At 41.1% G+C, this 24,867-nt stretch overlaps 1 protein-coding gene across 4 annotated transcripts in view; it reads left to right on the forward strand.

Moving 5' to 3' along the window:
* Nucleotides 1-20,268, forward strand: part of SDC2 (syndecan 2) — a 108,103-nt gene extending 87,835 nt beyond the window's left edge. For 3 of the 4 annotated variants that reach the window (XM_061603522.1, XM_061603521.1, XM_061603524.1), the window contains exons 2-5: nt 10,698-10,809; nt 14,984-15,123; nt 17,040-17,181; nt 19,039-20,268. In XM_061603522.1, the coding sequence (XP_061459506.1) occupies nt 10,698-10,809; nt 14,984-15,123; nt 17,040-17,181; nt 19,039-19,202 (558 nt within the window). In that variant the 3' untranslated portion in view covers nt 19,203-20,268. The remainder of the gene's footprint in view (nt 1-10,697; nt 10,810-14,983; nt 15,124-17,039; nt 17,182-19,038) is intronic. The other variant, XM_061603523.1, reaches the window with a different exon arrangement.
* The last annotated feature ends 4,599 nt before the right edge of the window (nt 20,269-24,867 follow it).

A 24,867-nucleotide genomic window follows, 5' to 3' on the forward strand; every position in this document is an offset into this window, starting at 1 on the left:
AGAGAAGCAGCTTCCTGAGTTTCACCATGACTTGGGAGTACATAGAATCATAGAATAGTAGAGTTGAAAGGGGCTTATAAGGCCATCAAGTCGAACCCCCTGCTCAGTGCAGGAATACATGGTCTCTGCTAAGTCTGAGGTCCCTTCTGAACTATACATTTAAAGCAGTATCATACCACTTTAAACAGTCATGGCTTCCCCTCAAAAAATCTGGGAACCATAGCTTGTTATGGGTGCTCAGAGTTAACAGTTCCCAGAATTACAATTCCCAGTGTTGCCTGGGAAGAGGGATTGATTGTTACACCATTCTGAGAATTGTACCTCTGTGAGGGGAATAGGGATCTCCTAACAGCCTCTCAGCACCCATAACAGACTACAGTTCCCAGGATTCTGTGGGAGAAGCTGTGACTGTTTAAAGTGGTATGATGCTGCTTTAAACATGGTGCCTGGGTTTACTAGAAGTGGTTAAGCACAAATTCTGTGGTGGGGAAACCTGCCAGGCTATAATTGACAGCAAGCATATGGGAGCATAAGCTTGCAAAACATAAAATAGTCTTTTTTACGCATTTTGTTTTGTAGCTGTTGTTTCCTGAATCTTTTCTATCTATGAACTCATTCTTGACTTCATTGGAAACTAGGTGCCTGGATGGAAAGCCAGAATCAGGATGGTTTGACTTCATGGCTGCACATGGATGGTCTGCTTTATTTTTATTTTTTAAGAGGATAGGTATTTGTTAGTGCAGGTGCAGGGAATCTTTGGCCCTCCAGATGTTGCTGAACTGTAACTCCCATCTTCCCTGGCTCATTGGCCATGCTTGCTGGGGCTGATGCGAGTTGTAGGTCAGCAATGCCTGGAGGGCGAAAGGCTCCCCACGCCTGTGTTGATGGAAAGTGGTGGAAAGTGAGGATTTGGCAATGACAACCTTTGCATAGAATTTAAAAAATCTTTGACTCTGATAAGCTTAACAGAAGTTGTGTTGTAACATGGTTTCTATAACGGCCACTGATTCCAAAGGTGCTTTAAAAGAAAGTTTTAAAAATGCATTAATTATTTAAATGCCCACTTCTCTTCAAAACTGGTAAACACTATGCGTCTTGTACACTTCTTGTTTCTCCATTTGCAAACCAAACTTCAGAAATTCCTATTCTTTCATATTAGTAATCCTATAAGGAGGAAAAACTTTCCTGGGTTCCCTAACGATACAACTTCGTTTCACCCTGAAAATCCATCACCTAGAAAAGGAATCGGTGTGAGGTTTTGGCGGTGGTAGAAGTTTTTTGCAGATCCTTCCTCACCCCATCCCAGTACCTATTGATTGGAGCTGCTTGCATAATGATTGGGGGGGGGCAAAAAACAACATTCTTTCTCAGGTTTTGGGCGGTGGGCCTGCTTTGCAATTTGACCACTTGGAGAGATTGTAATAAATGCCACTAGGCTGAGATAGTGAGGCAGAGGGAAGGCTATTAGGGTAAAGAGTTGTCAGCATCCATGACAGTCAGGTTACCCTGTCAAGCTTTAATTGTTCAGTCGCATTCTCTGGAGCTGGAAAGAAAGGTCCTCCAAAAGGTAGAAAATGGATTAGGGAGACAAACCAGATAAGTGTGTGTTTGTGTGGGGAGGGATGGGGACATGCCTCTCCATGCCTTTGGTAGCAATTAATAATAACAGTTAGAATCATCCATAAGGAGCTTGTTTCTTTCTTTTAAATTGGGGAAAGGCTGTGGTCCTCAATGGTATGAGCATCTCAGAGCTTTAAAAGAATTAACTTTGGTATCCAGACCTCCATTAGCAGATATTACCTGAATGAACCGTTATGTGTACAACATAGATTGATGTTAATATGACTGGAAAATGTACATCCACATTTTGAACTATAATGCAGAAGTTGCCATGCATGTTTCCATCTCTTTTGGACTGAGACTGATACTTAAAAAAGAAAGAAAGCAGAATTGCTGTGCTGATTGAGGTAAATCCATCTGTAGCCTGGCTGGCATCATTCGTTACAATTGGAAGAACAAATTATCTATTTACAAACTTCAACTTGGAATAGCACTTCAGGGTTTGAACTTCAGATAATTTCTTAGATGCAGCTATTCCAACATCTTCAGAGCTGACCGCTTGCACTCCATCCATATCAAAGGCATGAATATGTCAGCAGCCACAGACCCCATCCTTCATATCCAGGATGAGATTGTTACATTTAACAAAATAAAGCTGAATGTTATTCTTTTTTAATTTTGATGGTGGTTATATTGTGCAGATAGGAGTGTTGGCTTAGATTTCCAAAAATCTTTGCTGCCTCAGTAAAAAACGTTCATCACATAGACAATTTACTCAAAAGTCAGAGAGTTTTGATTTTGATTGTGGGGTGGTGGTGGTGTCAAAGCATTGAAAGTTCTGTTTGTTAACCAGGTAAGATAGACGACAAGAAGTTGTTCAGTAATGGAACCTAGCTGCCTCAGTAAAACGGTTCATCACGTGTATGGAGATGCCAAGGCTTTATAGCAAGGATGGCCAACCTGTGGCTATCCAAATGTAGCTGAACAACAGCTGCCTGGTTATTGGCCATGCTGACTGGGGCTGATAGGAATTGGGAGTCCCAACAACATCTGGAGGACCACAGGTTAGTCGCCTCTACTTTATTGAGGTGGGTGGGAAGAGGATCAGAATTCTGCAGTAGAGTAAAAAATTATGTGCCAAGGGAGTTTTGTATCCTGCAAATGCAGTTAAGCAAATATGCATATAAACATCTACTTATTTTTCATAATTCTTCTAGTAGACATGAGAGAAGGGGCAAGTTTTATGTACAGTACTAAGCCCCACATCCTGATTGTGGGAAGTTTATCGGTCAGTGCCCAAACACTTTCAAGTTTATGCTTTGCAACCATTTTTTTAAAATGAAGTTTAAGACTCTCAGGGTGTGGACTGTACGCCTGATAGTCAACCCCGGGCTTTCATGGCACAGCCATGGAATGCACACAATCCTGGATACAGCATAGTGGTTCCCACACTTTTTTTCTCCGCAGGCCTCTTGAAATTGCTGATGGTCTTGTCAGACCATTTAATGATTTTTCTGCCTGTTGTAGCAATTGTATTGTGCTGTGCTGTGTGATTTTTAATTGTATTTCATTGCTTCTTTTATTTCTTACCTTGCACTTTATTGTATTGCAGTTTGCATTCCATGGAACCTAAACTGTAATACGTTAAATCCAATAAAAGAAAAGAAGCAATGAAAATACAATTAAAAATCAATATGGATATTTAATGCAGACATACTACTGAGCACCCTGAGTGAAGCTCACAGACCACTGGTGGTCCACAAATCACCGCTTGGGAACCCCTGGTATAGCACATTCTGTTTAGTGCATAGGGTTAGATGAGATAATCCACATGGTCCCTTTCAGCTGTACCTCCCTTCCCTATTTTGAGACAAGAGAGCTGGCGTTTTTTATGCAAGGTATCAATTGGAATGAAGTACTGCCATTTATTTCCAGACCTGTATTCTAATTCTGCTATGCTGCTGCAGATGTGGTTTCCCCTTTCAGATGTGGAAGGAGGCCTTGTCTCTCTTTTAAGCAAGGTTTTGCAGAAAATCTGGCAGAACTCGAGAAGCTTTCTAACATTTGCAATGAAAAGAATCAATACAGCATTTGAATATATGTGTGAGCCACAAAATCTTTGCTTGCTCCACCTTGAAATCAGGATGTAGTACCAACCTGTGGCGTTGCAGGATGCCATGCCATATTAAAAAAAAACCTGTTACTTGTACATTACGGGGGTGGCTTGCAGAGGCGGTACTGTGTGGACAATCTAATTGGTGGTGGCGCTTTGGGAGAACACACAATTTAATGGAAATTCTAAGGTAGATAGCTTTGGCTGGGGATTAGACAAATTCATGGAAGACTAATGGCTTTCAGTCATGCCGGCTATATGGAACCTCAGAATGCCAGTTGATGGGGAGCAACATCAGGGGACGGTTAGTGCTTTAATCCCCTGCTTCTGGGCAGTCTAGAGAGGCATCTGGCTCACCACTTTGGGGAACAGGATGCTGGACCAGATGGACTATTGCCCTGAACCAGCAAGGCTTTTCTTTTGTGCCCGTGGGACAATCTCCTCCTGGGCTTGAGATTCCTCTCCTTTGTTCAGTGTAACTGAATAATCAAGAATTTTCTCTTTGCCATTTGTGTGTGTATGTAAGTTTAAATCAGGGATGAGTGACCTGTGGCCCTTTAAAGTTATGAATCGCTTCTAGCCATGAAGTCTATGCTCTGCCTCCATAGGCGGAGGCGGTATACTTCCAAATACCAATTGCTGGAAACCGCAGGAGGGGAGTGTTCTTGCACTCAGATCCTGCTTGTGGGCTTCCCGTGAACAACTAGTTGGTCACTGTGAGAACAGGATGCTGGACTAAATGGGCCATTGGCCTGATTCAACAGGTTGTTCTTGCATATATGGCCAAACCACGCAATGTTTCTCGGTAGGCACCTATCCCTTCATTTGTCATGCACAATGGAGCCAATTCACTAATTTCAGTTATTTGGGGCTTTTCATATTCTCAATGACTGAAGACAGTTGGCCAATGAAATTTTAGAGCCTCCAGCTATGTCTCCTTTTGTTATTTTATTATATATACGCACAGCATTGGGGACAATTTCTTCCTTAGACACAAGGAGTGTGACTAATCTTTCTGGCGTCTTCTCTGAAAGTTACAGTAACGGCACCAGTGAGCCAACCAAGGCTGGCATCCAGAACACCGTTTTCATCTCCAAGGCTGTGCTGTCATTGCCACAAGCGAATGCCAGAGTTTGGAATTGACTGCAGATGCACATTACAAATGCTGACTTAGTATTGTTGCGTGCTTACATAAGGAAGATCTGCAAATGTCCTTCAATACTTTAAAGCGTTGTTATGTAAGCTGTGTGCCATTTTAAGTGACAACAAACCCTTCTGCCTAAGAACAGCATGAGGGGGATTAAAATAAGGTCTCGTTCAATTCAGTGCTGCAGTGTACCCAGAAAAGGCTCTGTGTGTAGGGTGGGGGTGGTTGTTTTTTGTTTTGGAATCTTTTACGGAAGCAAGAATCATTCCAACAGAGAAACATTCTGAAGAAACCAATGGACAAGAGCCTCAACATAACTCGGAAGTATAACAGAGCCAGTGTGATGTAGTGGTTAAGAGCCCTGGTATTAGGCTGGGGAGACCTGGGTTCAAAACCCTGCTCAGCCACAAAAGCTGTGGGTGAGCTTGAGCTAGCCACCATCTCTCAGCCTAACCTACCTCACAGGGATGCTGTGAGCATAAAAGGAAGGACCAGCGTACATTACTTTGAGTGCTTGGAGAAGGAAGAATACAAAAGTAGTGAATAGTTGTTGTTTTTTTAAAATGCAAGGAGTGTAGACCTATGCTCTTGTATGGCCCACAAAACCCCACTTTTTTGGCATTGCATCTTGGATTCTTCATAGAGAACTTCATAGGTGATGCTGCCCTTTTTCCAGTGTTGGCAGAGAGATTGGCTGAGTTATTTTCCCTTGCTTGAGGAAATACCTAGTTTAAGGGGAAACTCCTAACCACTCTTTCATGCATTCTGTAAAGTTCACTGATGAGACTTTGCCCAGGCTGGCTGCAGGAAGTGGCTGTTCCTGAATACTTCCAAAGGTTTTCAAAGTGCGCTAAGAAAACCTTCCCCAACCTGGAACCCTCCAGGTATTGTTGGACACCAGCTCCCATCCATCCCAGACAGCACACCCAGTAGTCAGAGATGATGGGAGTTGTAGTCTAACAAGGTCTGAAGGGCACTAGGTTGTGCTAAGACTTCTGAATGTACTGGCTTTCTCTCTCATCCCACAGCTGGATGGGGGGTGGAGGCAGGCAGTGCTCTTAGTTGTCATCTCCTCCTCTAACAGCTCTATAAGACGGTGGAAAACACTCATGCCTTAGTCTCTTTGCATGGTTAAAACTGCATGACTACTACATTTCTAAAACCTTTTATATTTCCTTCCAGCTTACCTGGATCTTCCATGACTCCAGTAGTGTGCAGGTTAATAGCCCAGGACAGGAACTTGGGAAGCTGCCTTATACTGAGTGAGACCATTGGTCCACCTAGTTCAGTATTGTCTACACTGACTCTTCAGGATTTCGGACAGGATTCCCTCCTCCCTACCTGGTGGTGACGGAGATTGAACCTAAGACCTCTACCACTGAGCAATGGCCCTTCTGTAGGACAGTGCTGTGTGTTAAAGCATTTGCTTCTGTACCTTGTTATAACCTGAGTTGCAGCCACACAAGGGAGGTTGGCCATAGTTCCTTTAAAAAAAAGTGTGCGTGTGTGTGTTCATAAAGAATCTCTCTCTTTCCTGTGGGTCAATAAAATTTCCTCCTTGCTGCTTTCCACTGTACTTTTTGCTGAAAAGATATCTGCATGGAGTCCTACAAAACAAGTTTGTATTTATGCCATTTTCTTGTCAAGAGAGCAAATGCATTTGAGCACCGTGAGATCAGCTAAGCCTCTTTAGCCAAAGGGCATCACTCATCCTCCAGTAGAGCAGCAACGTTTTTTTCAGTCTGGGCAAGAGCTCTGGTGTGTCAAGCACCATCTAAAACACATTAGCAGATGCAGCTCATGTCTTAAGGACCTCTGTAATCTCTCTCTTTTCTCAGGTTCATTTGGTACCAGGAATAGCTCTGGAGAGGAAGCAATGAATTCTTGACTAGGTTTCAGAGGACCGTTCAACCTCCTCAGAGGAGAAATTTTTCAGGCACATGTTCTGGGCTCATGCTCTCCCCCTCAATGTACAGTGTGGAAGGAGTGCTGGATAAAGCACTTGGAGTTAGCAAGAAGCCATGCATTGCGGAATGTTATTCCCATGGCTTTAGGAGAAGCCAAGGCACATAGTAACTAATAGAAAAAGCTATAGGGCTTATTGTTTAGCGATGTATACATTTCTGCAGTCTTCTAAATTGTTCCTGCCAGAAACCAACTTTTATTAACATCCATTACATTTTAGCTAATCTTTCTTACATATGCATTGAGAAACAGTAAACCCGAAACCAGATATCATCCTAAAAATACGTGCCATTGCATACGCTTACTATTTAGTTAACAAAAAGTTACTTTCAGTATTGTGGTGGACAAGTGAGTAAGTGAATTGGATTTGGGAGGCACAGCTTTAATCTTGTGTTGAGTCAAGAGTATTCTAATTTTTTTGGGTGAATGATTGTGACTGTAATAAAAAAGTGCCTCTTTCTTTGGTGACTTTTCATTGCTTTACTTGGGTAGCATTTCCCTTATTCACTTCATTTGTCCTTCATGACTTCATTATGTAGCCAAATCTGGACAGTTGTGCTGTGATGTTATCTTGTTCGCTATTCTCAATGGGATTACCCATGTAACTGATTCAGGAAGCACTTCCCTCTCCCTCTCTCAGTTGGCTTCATTTGCCCTGAGTGGCATCACCATCTTTGTTCGTTTATTTATTATTGAATTTATACACCATCTTTTCTCCAAGGAGCTCAAGGTGGCTTACATGGTTCTCTTTATACTCACAACAATCCTGTGAGGTAGGTTAGGCTGAGAGGCAATGACTGGCCCAACGTCACCCAGTGAGCTTCATAGCCGAGTGAGGATTTTGAACCCTGGTCTCACAGTTCATAGTCCAACATTCTAACTGCTTTGCCACACTGGCACTTTCTTCCAATTTAGACAGGTTGTGCAATGTTGTGGCATTGTGCCCATCTCCACATGATCCCTGGTTAGCTGGGACTGCCCATATTACCATGCAAAGAAAAAGCAGAAGCTATGTTAGAATTAAAAAGGCACATAAACAACAGATAAGGGGAAACAATGGCAGTGAACAGGATTGTAAAAGATGGCTATAGCCACAATGATGTTGTTTTTAAGGAAATATTTCAAGATTTTATATCGGCTTTATACCACTTTTAGCTGCGACAGCTTTTTTGACAAAGCTTTTTGACAAAGACTCCTGAGAATTGTAATCCTGGTAAAGATTCTGTGACTCTTCCTCTAGTCCAGTGGTTCCCAACCTAGGGGCCGCGAAGTAATCCAGAGGGGGACATGAACAGAAAAGAAATGAATTATTTATTATTTTTTTTAAAAAGTCTTCACTCCTACACTGTCTGCTTTCCACTGCCACTGCAGATGACACCTCCCCGAGAGGGGAGGCCTTTTGCTGAAGCACCAGAGCGTCTTTCAGGCGCACCAAGGGCAGGCATCTGCCTATAAAGGACATGGCAGATGCCTAAGGAGGCTGAGGGTGGGGCTACCAGGAAGAAGAGGGGATTACTATCACTGATTCCTGTCTCCTTGCACTGCCGCTACTGACAACACCCTTACTTAGAATGAGAGGAGAGGGCTTTTTGTGAAGCAAAAAGAAGCAAGGCTGCTAAGAAAGGCTGCTTTCCCCCTTCCTTCCTGGCAGCCAGCCTGCCTCCCTGGGGGGAGGGGGTCATGAATTTTTTTCAGCTTATAAAGGGGTCCCATGCTCATAAAGGTTGGGAACCACTGCTCTAGTCACTTTCAGAACTAAGTTCCCTAGTGATAGCTATGTGTCTCTGAAACATATTATATATCTTTCCAGGCTTATCATATGTTTACCCATAAGTTGTGTTCAATAGGGTTTACTCTCTGCTAAAGAAATAAGATTTAAAGGGAATATGGATGCTACAACACAGATTATGTTGCCCTAGAGGAATCAGGAGCTCTACAGTTTAAGTACTTTCTACATTTGTTTGTTCTATACTTTCCCCAGATGTTATGATGTGGTGATCAGAATGCTTTTATTTAGATAAATGTGCAAGATGAGTTGTAGTGGGCAGACTCCAATGTATGTATTTGCTTCTGTTTTATATCTGGTCTGAGAAAATGACTTTACTATTGGCTGTAGTTCTTGGATGACATGATTTCTATAAAACTACTTTTTAAATTTTGTTGATGACTTGTAATGAGCTAACAACTCCCAGATGTGCAATCTACACTCAGCACAAATTTGAGATGGAAGCAACCTGTATTTAGTGCTTAGTGGACAGTAATCTGCTTCACATCCACTAGATTTAAATTTATTCCTGTTTATTCAGTAACCAGACTGGGCTCCAATGATCATTGGCTTGTAATATGTGAAGAATTTAGGTCAGAGGATTTTCCGGCGTTATACTCTAAGAATATCAATGTAAGTGGGATAATAATTGATGGATGGGAATGCAATCCCTGCCTGAGTGTACTGAAGAGAGTTTCTGTGGCTCTTGTACTGGGCCTGTGCTAAATGCCTGCACTAAATGCATAGGCACACTTAGGTGGGTGTAAGCCCCTTTGAACTCAGTGGGATTTTTTTCGAGGTAGGCATGCATAGGATTCTGCTATAAGTTCTTGTCTTGTTCTTTGATATTTAATAAACTTGTCCATTGCATTGTTTCATGTATGAAAACATAAAAACTGTTGCAATGTAATCTCCTCAACAATGTACTCTAATGTGCTCTTGTCTATGGATCTGCCAGAGACAGTTGTGCAGATCAAGATCTATCTTTATCAGGGTACACTAGCCAGGATATCTCACTTAGAATTTGTTTCTTTTCTCATTTTCTACCTTTTTCCTTGTTGCTTATTTGAGATTCTTTCTACCTAAACTGCCTGTTCACATGCTGTTACAAGTTTTAATGTGCAAAGGGGCCTCCTGATTTAAAAATGATTCCAAGTGAGTAACAGCTGGGAATTTGTTAAGGAATTAGTATGTCATCCCTGACTGTCAGAGGATGCTGATCTTGCCACTGATTTGTGTTTGTGCTGCGCTGTTTTTTAGTGAGGTGGCACTGAATTTGGTTGTGTTAATCTTTTCATTTTGTTAGGTGCCTTGGAATGACAGCCCATCACTCATTTTTCATGTATCTGCTTCTGGTCCTCAGTAACTGGGATCAGCAAACAGCAATATTTCCCTGAACAGTTGGAAGATAACTCGGTTTCTCCTGAGCTCAGTTACAACTCAGATTGGATCCTTTGGTGCCCCTAATAATATAATCTGGAGCATTATGGAGTCACATCTTTCCCCCATCAACTGTGGAGCTTCCAAATCCCTGTATTCGTGAGCCTCCACATTGCCTCCACCCACCAACTCCTCCTTTGAGTTGCCAGGTCCTCCTCCCTTGCAGCTGCTTACCTGGTTGCTGGCAGTGGGTGGAGGGAGAGAAGTCTCTCTCCTCTGGAGTAGTGTTACAGCAGCAGCCCAAAGGGTGGTAGCCCTGGGAAATGTTATTTTCCCAGGCCTACAGATGTCCAGGAAAACTGGGGAGGGGGGAGGAAGACGTTTAGCTGAAAAAGGAATTTAGGAGTCATAATGCTTTCCTTTTATTTAATGCAAGCACTGCAAGTCCTCAAGGTTTTTATTTCAAGCCAAGAAAGTACAAACTTTGGCAACATATTTAATAAGATTACTTTAAATAAATAAAACTTGGCTAACAAACAGGTGGGCATATCCTCCCTGTTTGCCTAATCTTTTGTTAAATCCAGTTGGGTATTGACTGTGATGGATATTCTCCTGGCAGTTTTTCATGTTTTTAACACTGTTTCCAACTACTATTTATTGTTATATACCTGAATTCATTTAATGATTTACTGGGATGGAAAATAGGAAATTCTTTGGTTTTTGTAAATATATAGTGAACTAACCATGTATTTCACCATCATTTCCAGAGAGCAGCATTGACCTCTGATAAAGACCTATATCTTGACAACAGCTCCATTGAAGAAGCATCAGGAGTCTATCCAATTGATGATGATGATTATACGTCAGGGTCAGGGTCAGGTAAGCCAATACCTCATAAGGATAAATGCATTAGGGCTGTACATGGCATTTTCCACATAGGTCCATGGTAGAGCACATGCTTTGCATCCCTAAGGTTCCAAGTTCAATCCCTGGCCTCTTGGATTAAAAAAAAAATCAGGTAGCAGGTAATGGGAAGAATCTTTCCCTAAGACCTTGAAGAGCTGCTGTTGCTCTTGGAGCACTGTCAAAGTAGATGGACAGACCTGGTATAACCAGTTTCCTATGTTCCCTATGTGGGCCTTCACCGACTGTGTTTTATACACTCAGATCAATTGATATGTGTGAAGAAGCGCCTTATCCAAAAAGTACATGAGCGAATTGTACAGCCACAAGAGTGGCTGTATACTATGGCCAGCATGGAGTTTTTGCATTCTATCATGTTAAATTGAAAATATCCCCATGCCATTCTACTGCTTCCCATAAGCTCATTTCAAAACAAAATCTTACAAAACTTATAGTCCTGAACTCAGAAATGTTTGCTTAACAACCCTCTAAGTTTTCATGGTGATTCACAAAACACTCAGAGAGAATCCACAGATTAAAGTCTAAAACCAGGAGTAAAAAAAATTCAGAACCCTGGTGGACTTTTTCTCTCTCAATGGTCTCATAATTTGTTGAAAGTAATTAAAGATCAGACATGTTTACAGAGTACCTGTAACCCTATTACTGACCTTGCCTTATACTTTGTCCTTCATCTTCTGCAGTTTAAAAGTTAAAAAAAATGCATGGCTGATTCTTAATTAATTTAAGAAATTTAACATTGGAGTCTGTGATAGCGCAGGGCAGGCTCCGTTAGAATCAACTGTCAGTGTTCTAAAAACCAACTAACAGCTGTTTGGCTTGGGTAACCAGGGTCAGATTTTTGTTTAAATTTGGGTGGGACACTGGTCTGCTTGTGTCTGCTGTAGAATAAAAAGGTGGGGAAACCTCGACAAATAATGATACTGTTAACAATGTTTTCCTTTTGCAAAGGAAAGGGGCTTTCCCTCTGCCCAGTGCCCAGCCACCCAATCTTCTCCCCTCCCCCTTCCTCCATCCCCCTCCTCCCCTCCTCACTGTTGGCTGTAGGAACGTTCTTAAACCACAAGGTTTTTTGCCTATTAGTGAATCTAATCTTTAAAGTGCAGAAAATTCAGTATGTTGAGTACCTGCTGAATAAATAATGCTATTTCCAGAAGCAGCTTAGAACTCCTGAATTCTAAAAAAAACTTAGCGTTTGTCTCATTTAGCAGGATGACTTTGGTGACACATTGGATTTAAGGACATTACATGGGGCTACATGGGATAAATTTGGGTAACCAAGAAATGTATGATCATGGCTTTGATTACACCATTTCATAAATTTTACCAAGGGGCTGGAGCATGACTTGTTAACTAATTTCAGTAACAGAAATGTATGGAGAGCATGGTAGACTGAGTTGTTGGCAGGAGAGGGCTAGCTGGAGTGAAGAGGATGCTGGGCTTGTGGTGGGAAATAAATTGAGCTTTGTGTCCTTGCTGCTTTTCATCTAACCCAAATTGTGGAATTTCATGTGCATTTCTATAATTCATACAACATTCCTGAACTTCTCTGAATCTTCCTATTGGTTGAATTGTGCATTTGTGTTTTTCTAGAGTTGAGACATGTGGTTTCAAACATTGATATCCTGTTGGATTTATTAAATATAAAGCGAGGGGATGAGATAGAAAAGGGATTTGTTGCTGGATTAGCCCATAACTGCATAACTATTATCTGAAAAGTGTTTGTACCAGGCTGCTTGCTTAATATAGCCTCTCTCTTTGTTTCCCCCTGTGTAACCAGTTGAATGTTTTGGAGTAATGGAAAATTAAACTAAGAAAGCCATGTACTGCCAAGCAAATCTAATGTGAATTAAATCAGTTGTGACATTTTCTTTTATCTATGTGAGTGTTTAGATGTTGATGTAAAGCAGTCACTACATAATCAGTCAGATAACTATCCAGTCCTTTTTACCACTAGGTAAATTCCACAATAAAAGCTTAGAACCTTTTTGTTTAGCCAGCTGCTGATTAAGTAAGGGCTAGTCCCGGCAAACACCATATTACATGCTCAAACTGTTTCTTCAGACAACATGGAAGGGGTGTCACATTCTTGAATGCTTCCCTACAAAAACAAATCCTGTAGATCAGGAGTGGGAAACCTGTGTGGCCCTCCAGATGTTGTTGGACTCGCGACTCCTGTCAGCCCCAGTCAGTGTGGCCAAGAGCCAGGGATGATGAGAGCTGAAGTCCAGCAAAATCTGGAGGGCCATAGGTTCTCCTTTCTTGGTGTAAACAGAAAACTGGCATGTTGTGAAAAATGCAAGCCTTCTAGCTGATCTGGGAGAGCTGCTTAACATGACAAAGTTGCCAAGATGGCTGCTGTTCCCTTGGGGAGGAGGACATGCTTCTGTGAATAAGCTGTGAAACACTGTGGTCCAGTAACACTTCTTATTCAATAGCTGATATTCAGTGCTAGTCCTACTCAGGGTAAACCCATTGAAGTTAATAGACTTGACTAAATTAGGTTCATGAATTTCATTAGGTCTACTCTGAGTAGGACATAGTTGAATACAACGCATTATCCCCTTCACTTGGCAGTTTTGCAGCAATTCCTATGCCTTCCATCTTTCCAGTCAGGAACTCAAGAGCTACTTTTAAGTTTCTGCAGTGCAATTAATTTTTTTTCTTACTTCCTTTCTATGGCTGTGCATATACTGTGCATTTAAAGCATTGAAAGGACAAGACTTCATGACTGTAGTTTAAGGATGCTGAAAATTACACCTCTTTAAGGGGTAAACTGCAGTTCCCAAGATTTAAATATATGGTGTGTATTATTTATTTATTGAACTTATACCCCAGCCCTCCTCCCAAATAGCAAACTCCCTCCCTCCTCATGTCATACATCACAAACCCTATTCCAAAAGCTGATTTTGTATTTGAAGAAGGACAGGGCGAGGTGACTATTTTTAGAAACAGAAGCCCAAAGCCTTCTGATGCTTATGGAGGTAGTTGTATGATTTTTTAAAAATAGAAACAAATCTTTGCCTAGAAAAGAAAGTGGTCAGGATTGCTATTAAAGTGGGCCCTTGAAAATGCTTTGAACTCGAGGCAAAGTTAGAAAACCGGGATGAGGAACCTATAGCCCTCCAGATGTTGTTTGGCTACAACTCCCATCATCACTGACACTGACCATTGAGAAAAGGCCATAGCTCCATGGTAAAGCATCTGTTTGGCATGCAGAAGGTTCAGTCCCCAGCATCTCTGGGTAGAACTAGGAGAGACCCCTATCTGAAATCCTGTAGAGTTGCTGCTACCCATTGTAGGCAGTGCTAAGCTAGATGGACCAATGGTCTGACATTATAAAACAGACTCCTATGTTCCTATGGCCATTGGGATTAATGGGAGCTAGAGTCCAACAACTGAAGGGCCACAGGCTCCCCATAAGAAATGGGAAGGGTTGTTGCCTTCCTGCTCTCTTTATAGGTCTCCTAGAAGCATCTGGTGGGCCACTGTGAAAACAGGATGCAGGTCTAGGTGGATGCTTGCCTTGATCCACCTCTGTTCCACCCAGAGCTGCTAAATCCCATATGCTTTGTCTCATCTGTATCTTCCTGGGAACTCAGGCCATCAGATAAAGGTCTGCTCTGGGAGCAGGGCCTTTTTAGTGGTGGTGCCTGCTCTGTGGAATGTATTGCTTTTGATGGCTTGTCAGGCTCATTTGCTCATGTACCAGGAAGTTCTTAAGAGTGACTGGCTGACATATTTGGTTATCAGTACACTCTTGTTTAGTCAGACTAGACAGAGGAAGCCTGGGTTTAAATCCTTTTCCAGTCATGGAGTCCACAGGCTGACCTTGGATTTGTTACTAATTCTCATTGTAATCTACTTCTCAGGTTTATTGTGAGGACAAAATGGTTGAGGTGAGGGGAGAACCATGTATGCCATTCTGGAGTTCTCTGGAGAACAGACAGGATTTTTAAAAAGTTATAATAGAAGTGGCAATATTTATTTAATATTTTTACTTTGATGTTGATGCTTTTAAAGATATTTTATTGTAAGCAGCCTTGAGGGCAGCACACAAATCTCAGAAATAAACTAGAGCAGAAAAAATGTGCACAGATGCATTTCCATTCATACTTGTCTTATACTTTAGGGGCTGAAGAAGAAGAAGGAGATAACACAGTGATAGTGACGCCATCTAGAACTATTCCAAAGATGCCAGCAACTAGTGATGCTCCGAGAATTGAGACGACTACACTGAAAATGCAGACTAAGGTACCTACGCAAACAAAGGTGTGTGCAGGGAAGGTGGCTGCTGTTGTTGGTTGCTTCAAAACGGTAGTAATAATACCACCTTAAATTACATCTGATATATGCTTTAAGAGGATTTACTTGATTTTAGTGCAAAGCTGTGGATTAACCATAAAGATAACTCTCTTTGGTGTCATAACAGAAATGTAGAACTTTGGTCTTTGCTTTGAAACCAGTGTACACCTATAGTAGGAAAAACATCAAATGGTCCTCTCTCTCTTAGTAAGACATCAGTGCTCACAGGTATATAAACAGGTTTTTGCATGCATGTTCCTGGCACATCCCCTAGCAGAAGCAAAGATCTTAATAGGAAGCGATGGAAGGAGATAGAGGATCCAATTCAAAAATGCCTCTTTCCCCTCTTAAAGATAGATAGGAACCCCACATCAGTTTGGAGGGATTCTTCCCTAGGGTTTCATTTTCCTAGTCAAGCATCCTTAACCTGGTAATCTTCCAAATATGTTAGTGCCTACAACTGAAAAGATGAAACTTCACACTTGGCGGCAAGTTTAGGACTCCCAGCATTGTGTTTGCTGACACTGCAGCTTACAATAGGGCCTTGAGAAAGACATGGGGTTGTAACAAAGTAGCACTGAAAATGATCTTCCCCTCTTCTCCCCCAACAATCCAGAGCAGATTTGGGGATGGCACAGGGCCCACGTCGGGGGAGGAGAGGGGGGAATCCTCTTGCACTAGGGCAAACTCTTGTACTAGTACAACTGTTTAGTTGACTACCATCCATGATTCTGAGTTGCATCATATGAGATACTCCCAAAGCCCTGATGCTTGCAAACCATAACAGGGTTTTCAGTAATTAATAAAGGGTAGGACAAGCTGCTTTAACTTCATGTATATGTAAAGGCCTCTCTTTTTCTAATGTTTTGGTGCACTGGTTTCACACCCAAGAAGCATCATTGTGCAAAGGACTGTTCCTCTCATGGGTGACAAAAATCCTATCAGGATGTGCTCATTGCTTCCCCTTACTACTTCTGAAGCTCAAAAATGGAGGATAGCCAATATGGAAAAATATCAAAATAACTGATTGCTGCTCAAAACTTTGTCATTCAAAAATATTAGGGCTCTTGGTGTACTAGGTTTTTTAAAAGAGTTCACTTAAATTAACACTGGAAATATTTTGGATACTACTTACATTTTCATGCATGTGTAAAGGCCCTGAAGAATAGGCTCCTTGTTTTCAAATTATAGGAACAGGAACACGGCAAATTGCCTAATTCTGAGTCTGATCACTGATCTGTCTAGCTACACTACACTTTCTGCACCAACTTTCTTCACCCTGGTGCCCTCCATCTGTTTCTGACTACCCAGCGATGGTTGTAGTCTAAAGCCACTGGTGTGCATCAGGTTGGAGAAGGCTGGTCTACACTGACTGGCAGTGGCTCATCAAGTGTTAAGATATGGGACTTTCCAGCCTTGCCTGGAGATGTCAGGGATTGAACCTGGGACCTTTTGCATGCAGAACATGTGCTCTACCACTGAGCTACAGACCTTGTAATGTTACACAGTTAATGGATATTTAAACTGAAATAGATTAGAATCCTTGCATAGTGTAGGATCATTGCACGGCGCAGTAATAAATCTGATCAATTTTTCTCTTATTTCATATGGGTAAGCTAAACTATGCAATGCAATTGATTTGTAAGAGTTATTTTGAGAGAGGGCCTGAGGCTTCCAGTAACAAACTTGGGAGGCAAATCTCTCCCCCCCCCCCAAATTCACAAAAGAGTTTGTCATAAAGGTGTCAAGTAAGTAGGAAATACTGAAAGTATATATTCTAGAATTTTAATGCGAGGATTGTAATGTTCTGCTACTGTTGTTGTTGTGGGGAATTTTGTCTGAACTGACTCCATGCCATTGTTTTCCTGCATCTTATGCTACAGTCGCCTGAAGAGATAGATAAAAAGAAGATTCTCAAGCCTGATGCTGAAAACAAAAATGCTAAGAATGAAGCAGGTGAAGACACAGATGTATTCACTCAAAAACACTCGGAAAACCTATTTCAGAGAACGGAAGTATTGGCAGGTGGGTGACATGTGCCAAGAACGTGTGTGTGTACTCTTGGTTTATAAGTGGCATAAAAAAGGAGTTGCCTCTTCTCTTTTGAAGCTCATGCCTTCACTCTCCATGCAGATAGTCATGTACCTGTAGGTGTACTATTGGCGGACTGTTCCTTTTGAGCACTGTCCCCCTCAAGTGCTATAAAACAATCTGTCCACCCCCTTCTCTTTTTTTCTGCAACCCTCCCCCTGGAAACTTTATCTCCTGATGCATGAGACTGTTCCCTTTTTATTTCTCTTTTGCTTTCAATGCATTGCTGCCCTTTCCTTACATCTGGATAATATTTACACCAGGACATTCTTCTCCTGGAGGGAAAGTATGGAAGAAGATGAAATAATTTCCACGCAAGGGGGATTGTTGCCAAGAGGATAGGGTTGCTTGAGGAAATTGCACTTTGCGAATTCTGATACAGACCAACGTGACCTGCATCTTCATGGATGAACATGTGGGCCAGAACACAGTTATCCGGATTTCTGAAAGGATTTCACACTTCTGCAAATTTTGTGATGTACTTTGTGGTTCAAAACATATTGAATTGTGCTTAATGTTGTGTATTTTAGGAAAAATATGTTTAGAAATGTGTATTTTGAGAGAAAATATGTTCAGAAATACATATCAGAAGCCATCCCTGGAAACTCCCTTTTTGCCTTTTCAGCCATCAGAGCACCAGCAGTAGAAGGGCAGCCGCAGCAGTCCTGCCCACAGGTGGCAGAGTTCCCTCTCAAGAGGCCTGGACTACTCTCCCAGGGACACTGTTAATGTCTTGCTAGTCTAGTTTGGCTCAAAGACCCCATCTGCACTATACTTCTAAAGCAGTACCATGCCACTTTAAACAGACATGACTTTCCCCAAAGAATCCTGGGTTTGTTAAGAGTGCTGAGAGTTGTTAGGAGACCCCTATTCCTCTCACAGAACTATAATCCCCAGAGTGGTTTAACAGTCAATCCCTCTTTCCTGGGAAGTGTAGCTCTGTGAGGGGAACAGGGATCTCCTAATAACTCTCAGCAACCTTAACAAACTACAGTTCCCAGGAGTCTTTGGGGGTAGCCATGACTGTTTAACATGGTATGATACAGCTTGAAGTTTATCATGCAGAGGGGGGCTTAGGCTGCAATTCTAATCACACATGCTAATCTTTTGAACTTGACGCCCAAGTAAAAATATTTTGGACTGTCCAACCTTAAAGCACATTTTATAACCTTCTTTTCATGACATAGGGCTTATTAGCTTTAAAACAGCCAATGTTTTTAATCATCAGGGCTGCTCTTAAGGACCTAACTGGGTTTTAAACAGGATTAACATTTTTAAACCAATCTAAATCAAAATGTTACTGTAAACCAGAGGTGGGGAACCTTTTTCAGCCCGATGGCCACATTGTCTTCTGGGCAACATTACAGGGGCCAAATGCAACCGTGAGCAGGGCCAGAGGCAAAAGTGAGAGAAGCAAGAAATACACATTTTTACTTTTTGTATAGTAAGCTAGTTTCTACACACACATGCACCTACCTCTGTATCCTCCATCCGGGCAAGCAAAAGGCATCATCAGATTTCAGTGATGCATTTCAGCCAGGCAAAACACTCAAGGGGGGTGCAAAGCAGGGCCAGTGAGGGCTATGGCTTTGGAAGAGGGGATGTGGTAGGGGTGGGGGGCCTCTCATTGGGCTTGTGGTTCCCCACCCCTGCTGTAAACCATGCACTTGTTAACTCTGAGCCATTTTAAAACGTGGGAACCCAGTAAACAATTATTTTTTTCTCTTGAGAAAGACAAATTGGAGCCATGCACCATTCCTTGTGAAACTTTTGTTCTTTTCCCTTTTACAGCTGTTATCGCCGGTGGAGTTATTGGCTTTCTCTTTGCAATCTTCCTTATCTTGCTTTTGGTATATCGCATGAGGAAGAAGGATGAAGGCAGCTACGACCTTGGAGAACGTAAACCATCCAGTGCTGCCTACCAGAAGGCACCTACTAAGGAGTTTTATGCATAAAACTCTTACTTAAGTGTCTCTGTTTAAGAGATCACTGAACTTTTTAAATAAAGCTTTTTTTTTTTGCATAGAATAATGAAGAAACTTTTTTTCTCATTAAAGAGCCTTTATGGCACCTTTATGATAAAAAAACCATTGTATTTAAAACTTTTCATGTATTCCTTTTAAGAAAATGTAAAGTAAAATCTTAACATTTTGCAGTGTTCTGTGAATAACAGTGGCAAAACATTATTTTATATAGCCATTGATGTTCACTGAATCATTTTAAAACTTTATGCATAAATGAAAATGATTGTTTTTTCCTATGGTTCAATGAAAGTTGTTTAATTTTTGTCAGCATGTCTGATTGATCTTACAAGTTAGTTTTTATTTCATTAATTTATCTGTTTCCAAAAAATAAAATAAAAATAAAATGCCTTTTTGTAGTTGTCATGGTGCAATTTGTCTTTGGATAACTCAAATAATGGTAACTCTTAGTGTAAATGTATTTTTTCAGCTATGTAAACTTTAACCTCCACTTTGTATCAATTTTAGTGTCAGAAAATCCATTTTACACCTTGCTTTGTTTCTCAGTGTTCCTCTTGCTTCATTGAAACGTACAGCAGATTAATGTGTAAAATTGGACTATTACTGCAAACTATGTAGTTGTACCCATACAAAACAAGTCTTCTTTATGGGAGATGTTGCAGTAAGCTACTGACAAGCCTACACAAACCCAAAGACTCTAACAGTATTCCAAGAAGTTGCTGCAAATTTCTATGGCCACTGTTTATAATTTCTTGCAATTTGAAGGTACGAGTAAGAATTCAAAAAGGATCCTTTTTTTGTTAAAAAAATGCATTTAAGTTGTAAACGTCTTTTAAAGCCTTTGAAGTGCCTATGATTCTATGTAACTTGTTGCAGACTGGTGTTAATGAGTATATAACAGTAAAAAAAGAAAAGAAAAATGTTGGTATTTTATAAGCACAGACAATTCTAATGGTAACTTTTGTAGTCTTACATGGACATAAACTGTAATTTGGGAACATAAACACTACTGAATAAATCATGTGGCCTAATACTGAAATACTTTATTGTGGAATTTATTTTGTCTTCTGTATAATGACAGCTTTGTGCGTAATGTCACTACAGTAATTTCATCTGTTATATGATAAAAGGATATGTTGGAAACAAAGGTCCCAAACGTTGCTAACAAGAGTTTCACAGAAGAAATAACTGTATAGCCTCATTAAAATGAAAACGTATCTACAGTTGTTAAATCTTTTCACACTGGTGAAGTTTTAAGTACAAATCAATATGGGCTACTTTTGTACAGCTGAGATTCACATGAATGTAACGTTTCAATTCTCCATGTGCTTTAATTATTGCCCCCGCCCCCATATTTCACTCTTGAAATTAGTAATATGGAGAGGCTTAAATAGCTTGGAGGAGTAACAGAATTATTCCACATCAATATCTCTGTGATGAGGATTCAGAATAGCTGCAAGTCGGCCAGAAGTGTCTGTTCAGTGGCCACCGGGTGGCAGGGGAGGGCAGAAACAGCAGGTGGGAAGGCAGATATTTCAGTCCTTCCTTTGTTACAAATAGTGGAGGCTGGTGGCTCTGATGTCAGTGGGGCAGTGAACCCGCTCCAGGTTTTAGTCCAAGCCACCAACCTCCACTGGTTACAACGATGGGTCTGGAAACTGGGCTGGATGGTGGGCAGGGAGTTAAGTACCCTCCTCTCACCTGTTGCTCCTTCCCTGAAAATCTGCACACGGGAGAAGTACCAGCTAGGCTTCACAGACATCTGACGGCCACTGACTGTGTAACTCAACATCATGCCAAACACGGTGCTGCAGACAGCACGCAGACATGCCCTATCCTGTCCAGTTTATATAAGATAGACATGAAAAAGGAATGGACATGATAGGATTTAGTGAAGGTGCAGCAGGCACTGGGAATCTGTGGATTTCCAGATCCCAGCATCCTCACCCAACATGGACAGTGGTCAGGGATGATGGGAATTGTGGTCCAATAACGTCTGGAGGGCTACATGTTTCCCATTCCAAGGGAAGACAGAAATGTGAGCCAACAAAACTGTTTTTCTGGATCAAACAGGTTTTAAAATGAACCAGAGTTCTTCCACGCAAAGATGAAGGCAGAGTAAAGGGATCACCTGAAGCTGAATATGTTCAGCTTGCACGGAGGAAGCCTTTCACATATCAAGGCTGGAAGGAGGTAGCAAGAAGAAGGATGGGGCAGAGTTATTCCAGAGTGTGGGTCACAAGTATGACTAGAGGGAGGGGTGTTTCTTTTTCTTTTTTAAAAAAAGGTTTAAAGGTATAACATGCTATAGACCAGAAAGACTGAATAGTAACATAGAGGAGCTTCAAAAGAGATCTAATTGGGATCTAATTAGGAAATGTACAGTTGGAGCCTTAAAAACCAAGAGCTTTGAAGTTTATGTGGAAAATAGGTGACAAAGCCAACAGAAGAGACTTGGAGAAGAGGGGAACAGTCAAGAGCATTTTGTCAGAGGAAAAGATCTATTAGATCCGTGCGGAAAAACTTTGGTCCTCCAGATGTTGCTGAACTACAGCTCCTATGAGCCCTAACAAGCATGGCCAATGGCCAGAGATGATGCAAGTTGTAGTTCAGCAATATCTAGAGGGCCAAAGGTTCCCAACCGCTGTATTAGATGACAGAAGAGGGGAGGATATGACCAGAATAAGAAAGTCAAGAGAAGATTACAGTAATCTGGGCAAGTGAAGAACCAAGGTACATATGTCATACCTCTTTACAACCGCAAAAATACCTTTGGGCCCCTCCAATCTGTTTTTCTTTTTTTTTTGCAGGTCTGTTTTGCAACATGTCATTGGCACAATAATAGTGCATTACTAGTGAATTTATACTGGACTAGGAATGGGTGAGAATTTCAGTTCAGTTCGCATTTCAAGCAGAATTTATCAAATTTGCACTGTCTGAAACAATATGAGAACCGAAATACAACCATCCTTAGAAATTCACATTTATTAGAATTTTGGGATGCAGTTCACCAACTAAATATTTATAAAAATGCATATATTAGGGGAAAGTGTGCATAAAAATGTATGAGTGAAAATAACATGGAAAAAAGGCATAAAATGAGAAATGGCTTGCAAAGGTGTATACCTTTGTAAAACTGCCTACAAAAATGTGTTTATTTGGAGAAATTCGCACTAAAATGGAGAATTTTCTTGAGGATTTTTTTTTTAATTCGCAGATTGCTGCAGAAATGTAGAGGACTGATTTTAACATTAGAAGAGTGAGAAACTGAAGAGTGAGCGAACCAAAACTGGCAGATCTTTCCATCCCTATCCTGGTCCATCCACATATTCTGCTTTATTAGTTCTGTGATGCTTCCCCAATGTTACCTTATTACTGCTGTCTGAGGGGGCAGTATTGCACTATTGCACAAGAAAAACAGGATAAAAGAAAACCCAGAACAGTTATGGTATGAAAAGTGCTTCAGGAGAAAACCAAGGGACATGTACCAATTTGAGATGAAGCAGTATGTCTGCCCTGAAACTTGCAGGCACAAACAATAATGCAAGTGGGATTGTGTTGAATCGCCCCAGTACCATCATGAGCACAAATAATCATGAATGCACAATTAAAAGAATATCTGGAGAGACCCTTTGTCCCTTGACACATTGTGACCCATCTTAGTTCAGAGATTGGTGTGGCTTGAGATTTAATGTTATTTTTCATAGTAGAGTTGATATTCAAATTAAAAAATCCTACCGTTCTAGCAAATAACTCCTTTCTTGGTTGCTTAGAAGAGATTAAATGGCAGCTTTTTTGGTTAGGGGTGCTCTGGCTGACCCACACTTTGGCTCATTTGGAGTCGATGTGGTTGCAAAGCCCTGGAGAATTCTAGATTACATTTCCCATCCCCACATCTCCCATCCATTGACTTCTTGTGCCCGAGTACTATGAGGTGAGGACAAGCAGCAAGGGCCACTTTCTACCAGTTCAAGAGCAACATGTTAAACAAATTAAATGTTAGCTTGTTTCTTGGCAGACTTCCCTTTCACCTAGAGGAACAACCCCATTGTCTGAAGTACAACATTAGCAAGCAGAACTAGTTTTTTTTTCCTCAGAGTGGCAGTAAGAAATACTTTCATAGTATAAGATCACCTCACACTCAGACCCCTCCGCACATTGATTTGTAAGGGGAAAAATATTTAGGAGCAGGGGTTGAGACCCAAGGTGGTGATCTGAGCTCCAAGTATGCTCTCAAGGAACGCAGTGCAGGACTTCAGGCCACAGGTCAGGAAGGGAGTTTCAGATAGTTGATAACTGTTCTCAGGATTTGCCCTTATTTAAGCCCATCTCCTTAGCTCCTAGTGCTGACCCACTACTAATGAAAGTCCCTGGATTCAAAGAGGTTTAATTTCAGTCTATAAAGTGTTCCTAAATGTCTGTGTTTTAGCAAAGCTCTTAAGAGTTAATCATTAGCAATGTGTAATTAACTTTTCTGTTGTGGCAATCTCTCCCCCCCCTCATTTGACAATCCTGCTAGGCACCTCTGTTCTTCCAACCTTCTGCTTAACATGGACATACGTGTGTAATAACATTTAGGTATTCATAATAACTCTGATTCCTAACTGAATGTGTGGACATCTCCACTGAAAAGTATTATGAAAGCCTGGGGTAATGTCAGGTGGTATAAAACCTCAGTGATGGCTGTTTCATGCATGCTAGATATTCACCTGATGACACAATAGTCTAATGGTAAATATGCATTTATAGACCTCATCATAATAATCATTTTATTTACACCCCACTTTCCAAAGAAAGCCCAAAGCAGCTAACATCATACAAAAACAAATACAACAATAAAAGACAAACAATATGAAATATCATGTGACAATTTGGTTAATAATTGATACAAAATCCATAAGACATAAAGCAGGCAAATCAGCTAATATTTTAGCCTAAAATGCACATTGACACCCTTTATTCTAGCAGCACTTTGGACATGACATTAAAGAAGACAAATCCACCCTAGAGCCAGCAGAACCCAAGAAAAGAACGAGCCACAACCAATTCAATTGTACTTAAACCAATTCAGTTGGGCCCAGTTCAAGATACTTACAGTACTTTGACATTTAAAGCCCTAAACAGCTTGGGACCCAAATATCTACAAGAATGCCTTCATCCATATCGTTCTACTCATGTCCTAAGGTCAGCAGATGAGGCCCTCCTGATGGTCCCTCCTCAGTATGAGTTATGAGGTGTGGAGCCCAGGGAAAGAGCTTTTTCAGTGGCAGCTCCTTGGATGTGGAACTCTCTCCCTACTGAGGTGTGTCTGACCCCATCTCTCTATAGTTAGCTCTCTATAGTTCTGTCTGGCTAGTTAAGACACATTTTGTGGCAGGCATTTGGAGAGACCTGATTCTTGCTGCTGTTGTTACTCATTGTTCTTCAGTGATTTGTTAATGTGTTCTTAAAGGATTGCATTTTATATATGTATGTATTTTATCTATTTTTATCTATTGCATGTTGTAGACTGCCCAATGGCTTGTCCAAAGGGTGTTATATAAATGATCTAAATAAATAAATGAAACCAGTAATTGCATACCATAAAAAGGACTCCTGCTGTAGAGGAGGACTCTTATCTATGTTGTTTATTTACATT

Source organism: Rhineura floridana, chromosome 1 (assembly GCF_030035675.1).
Source record: "Rhineura floridana isolate rRhiFlo1 chromosome 1, rRhiFlo1.hap2, whole genome shotgun sequence".
NCBI classification, from domain to species: Eukaryota; Metazoa; Chordata; class Lepidosauria; order Squamata; family Rhineuridae; genus Rhineura; species Rhineura floridana.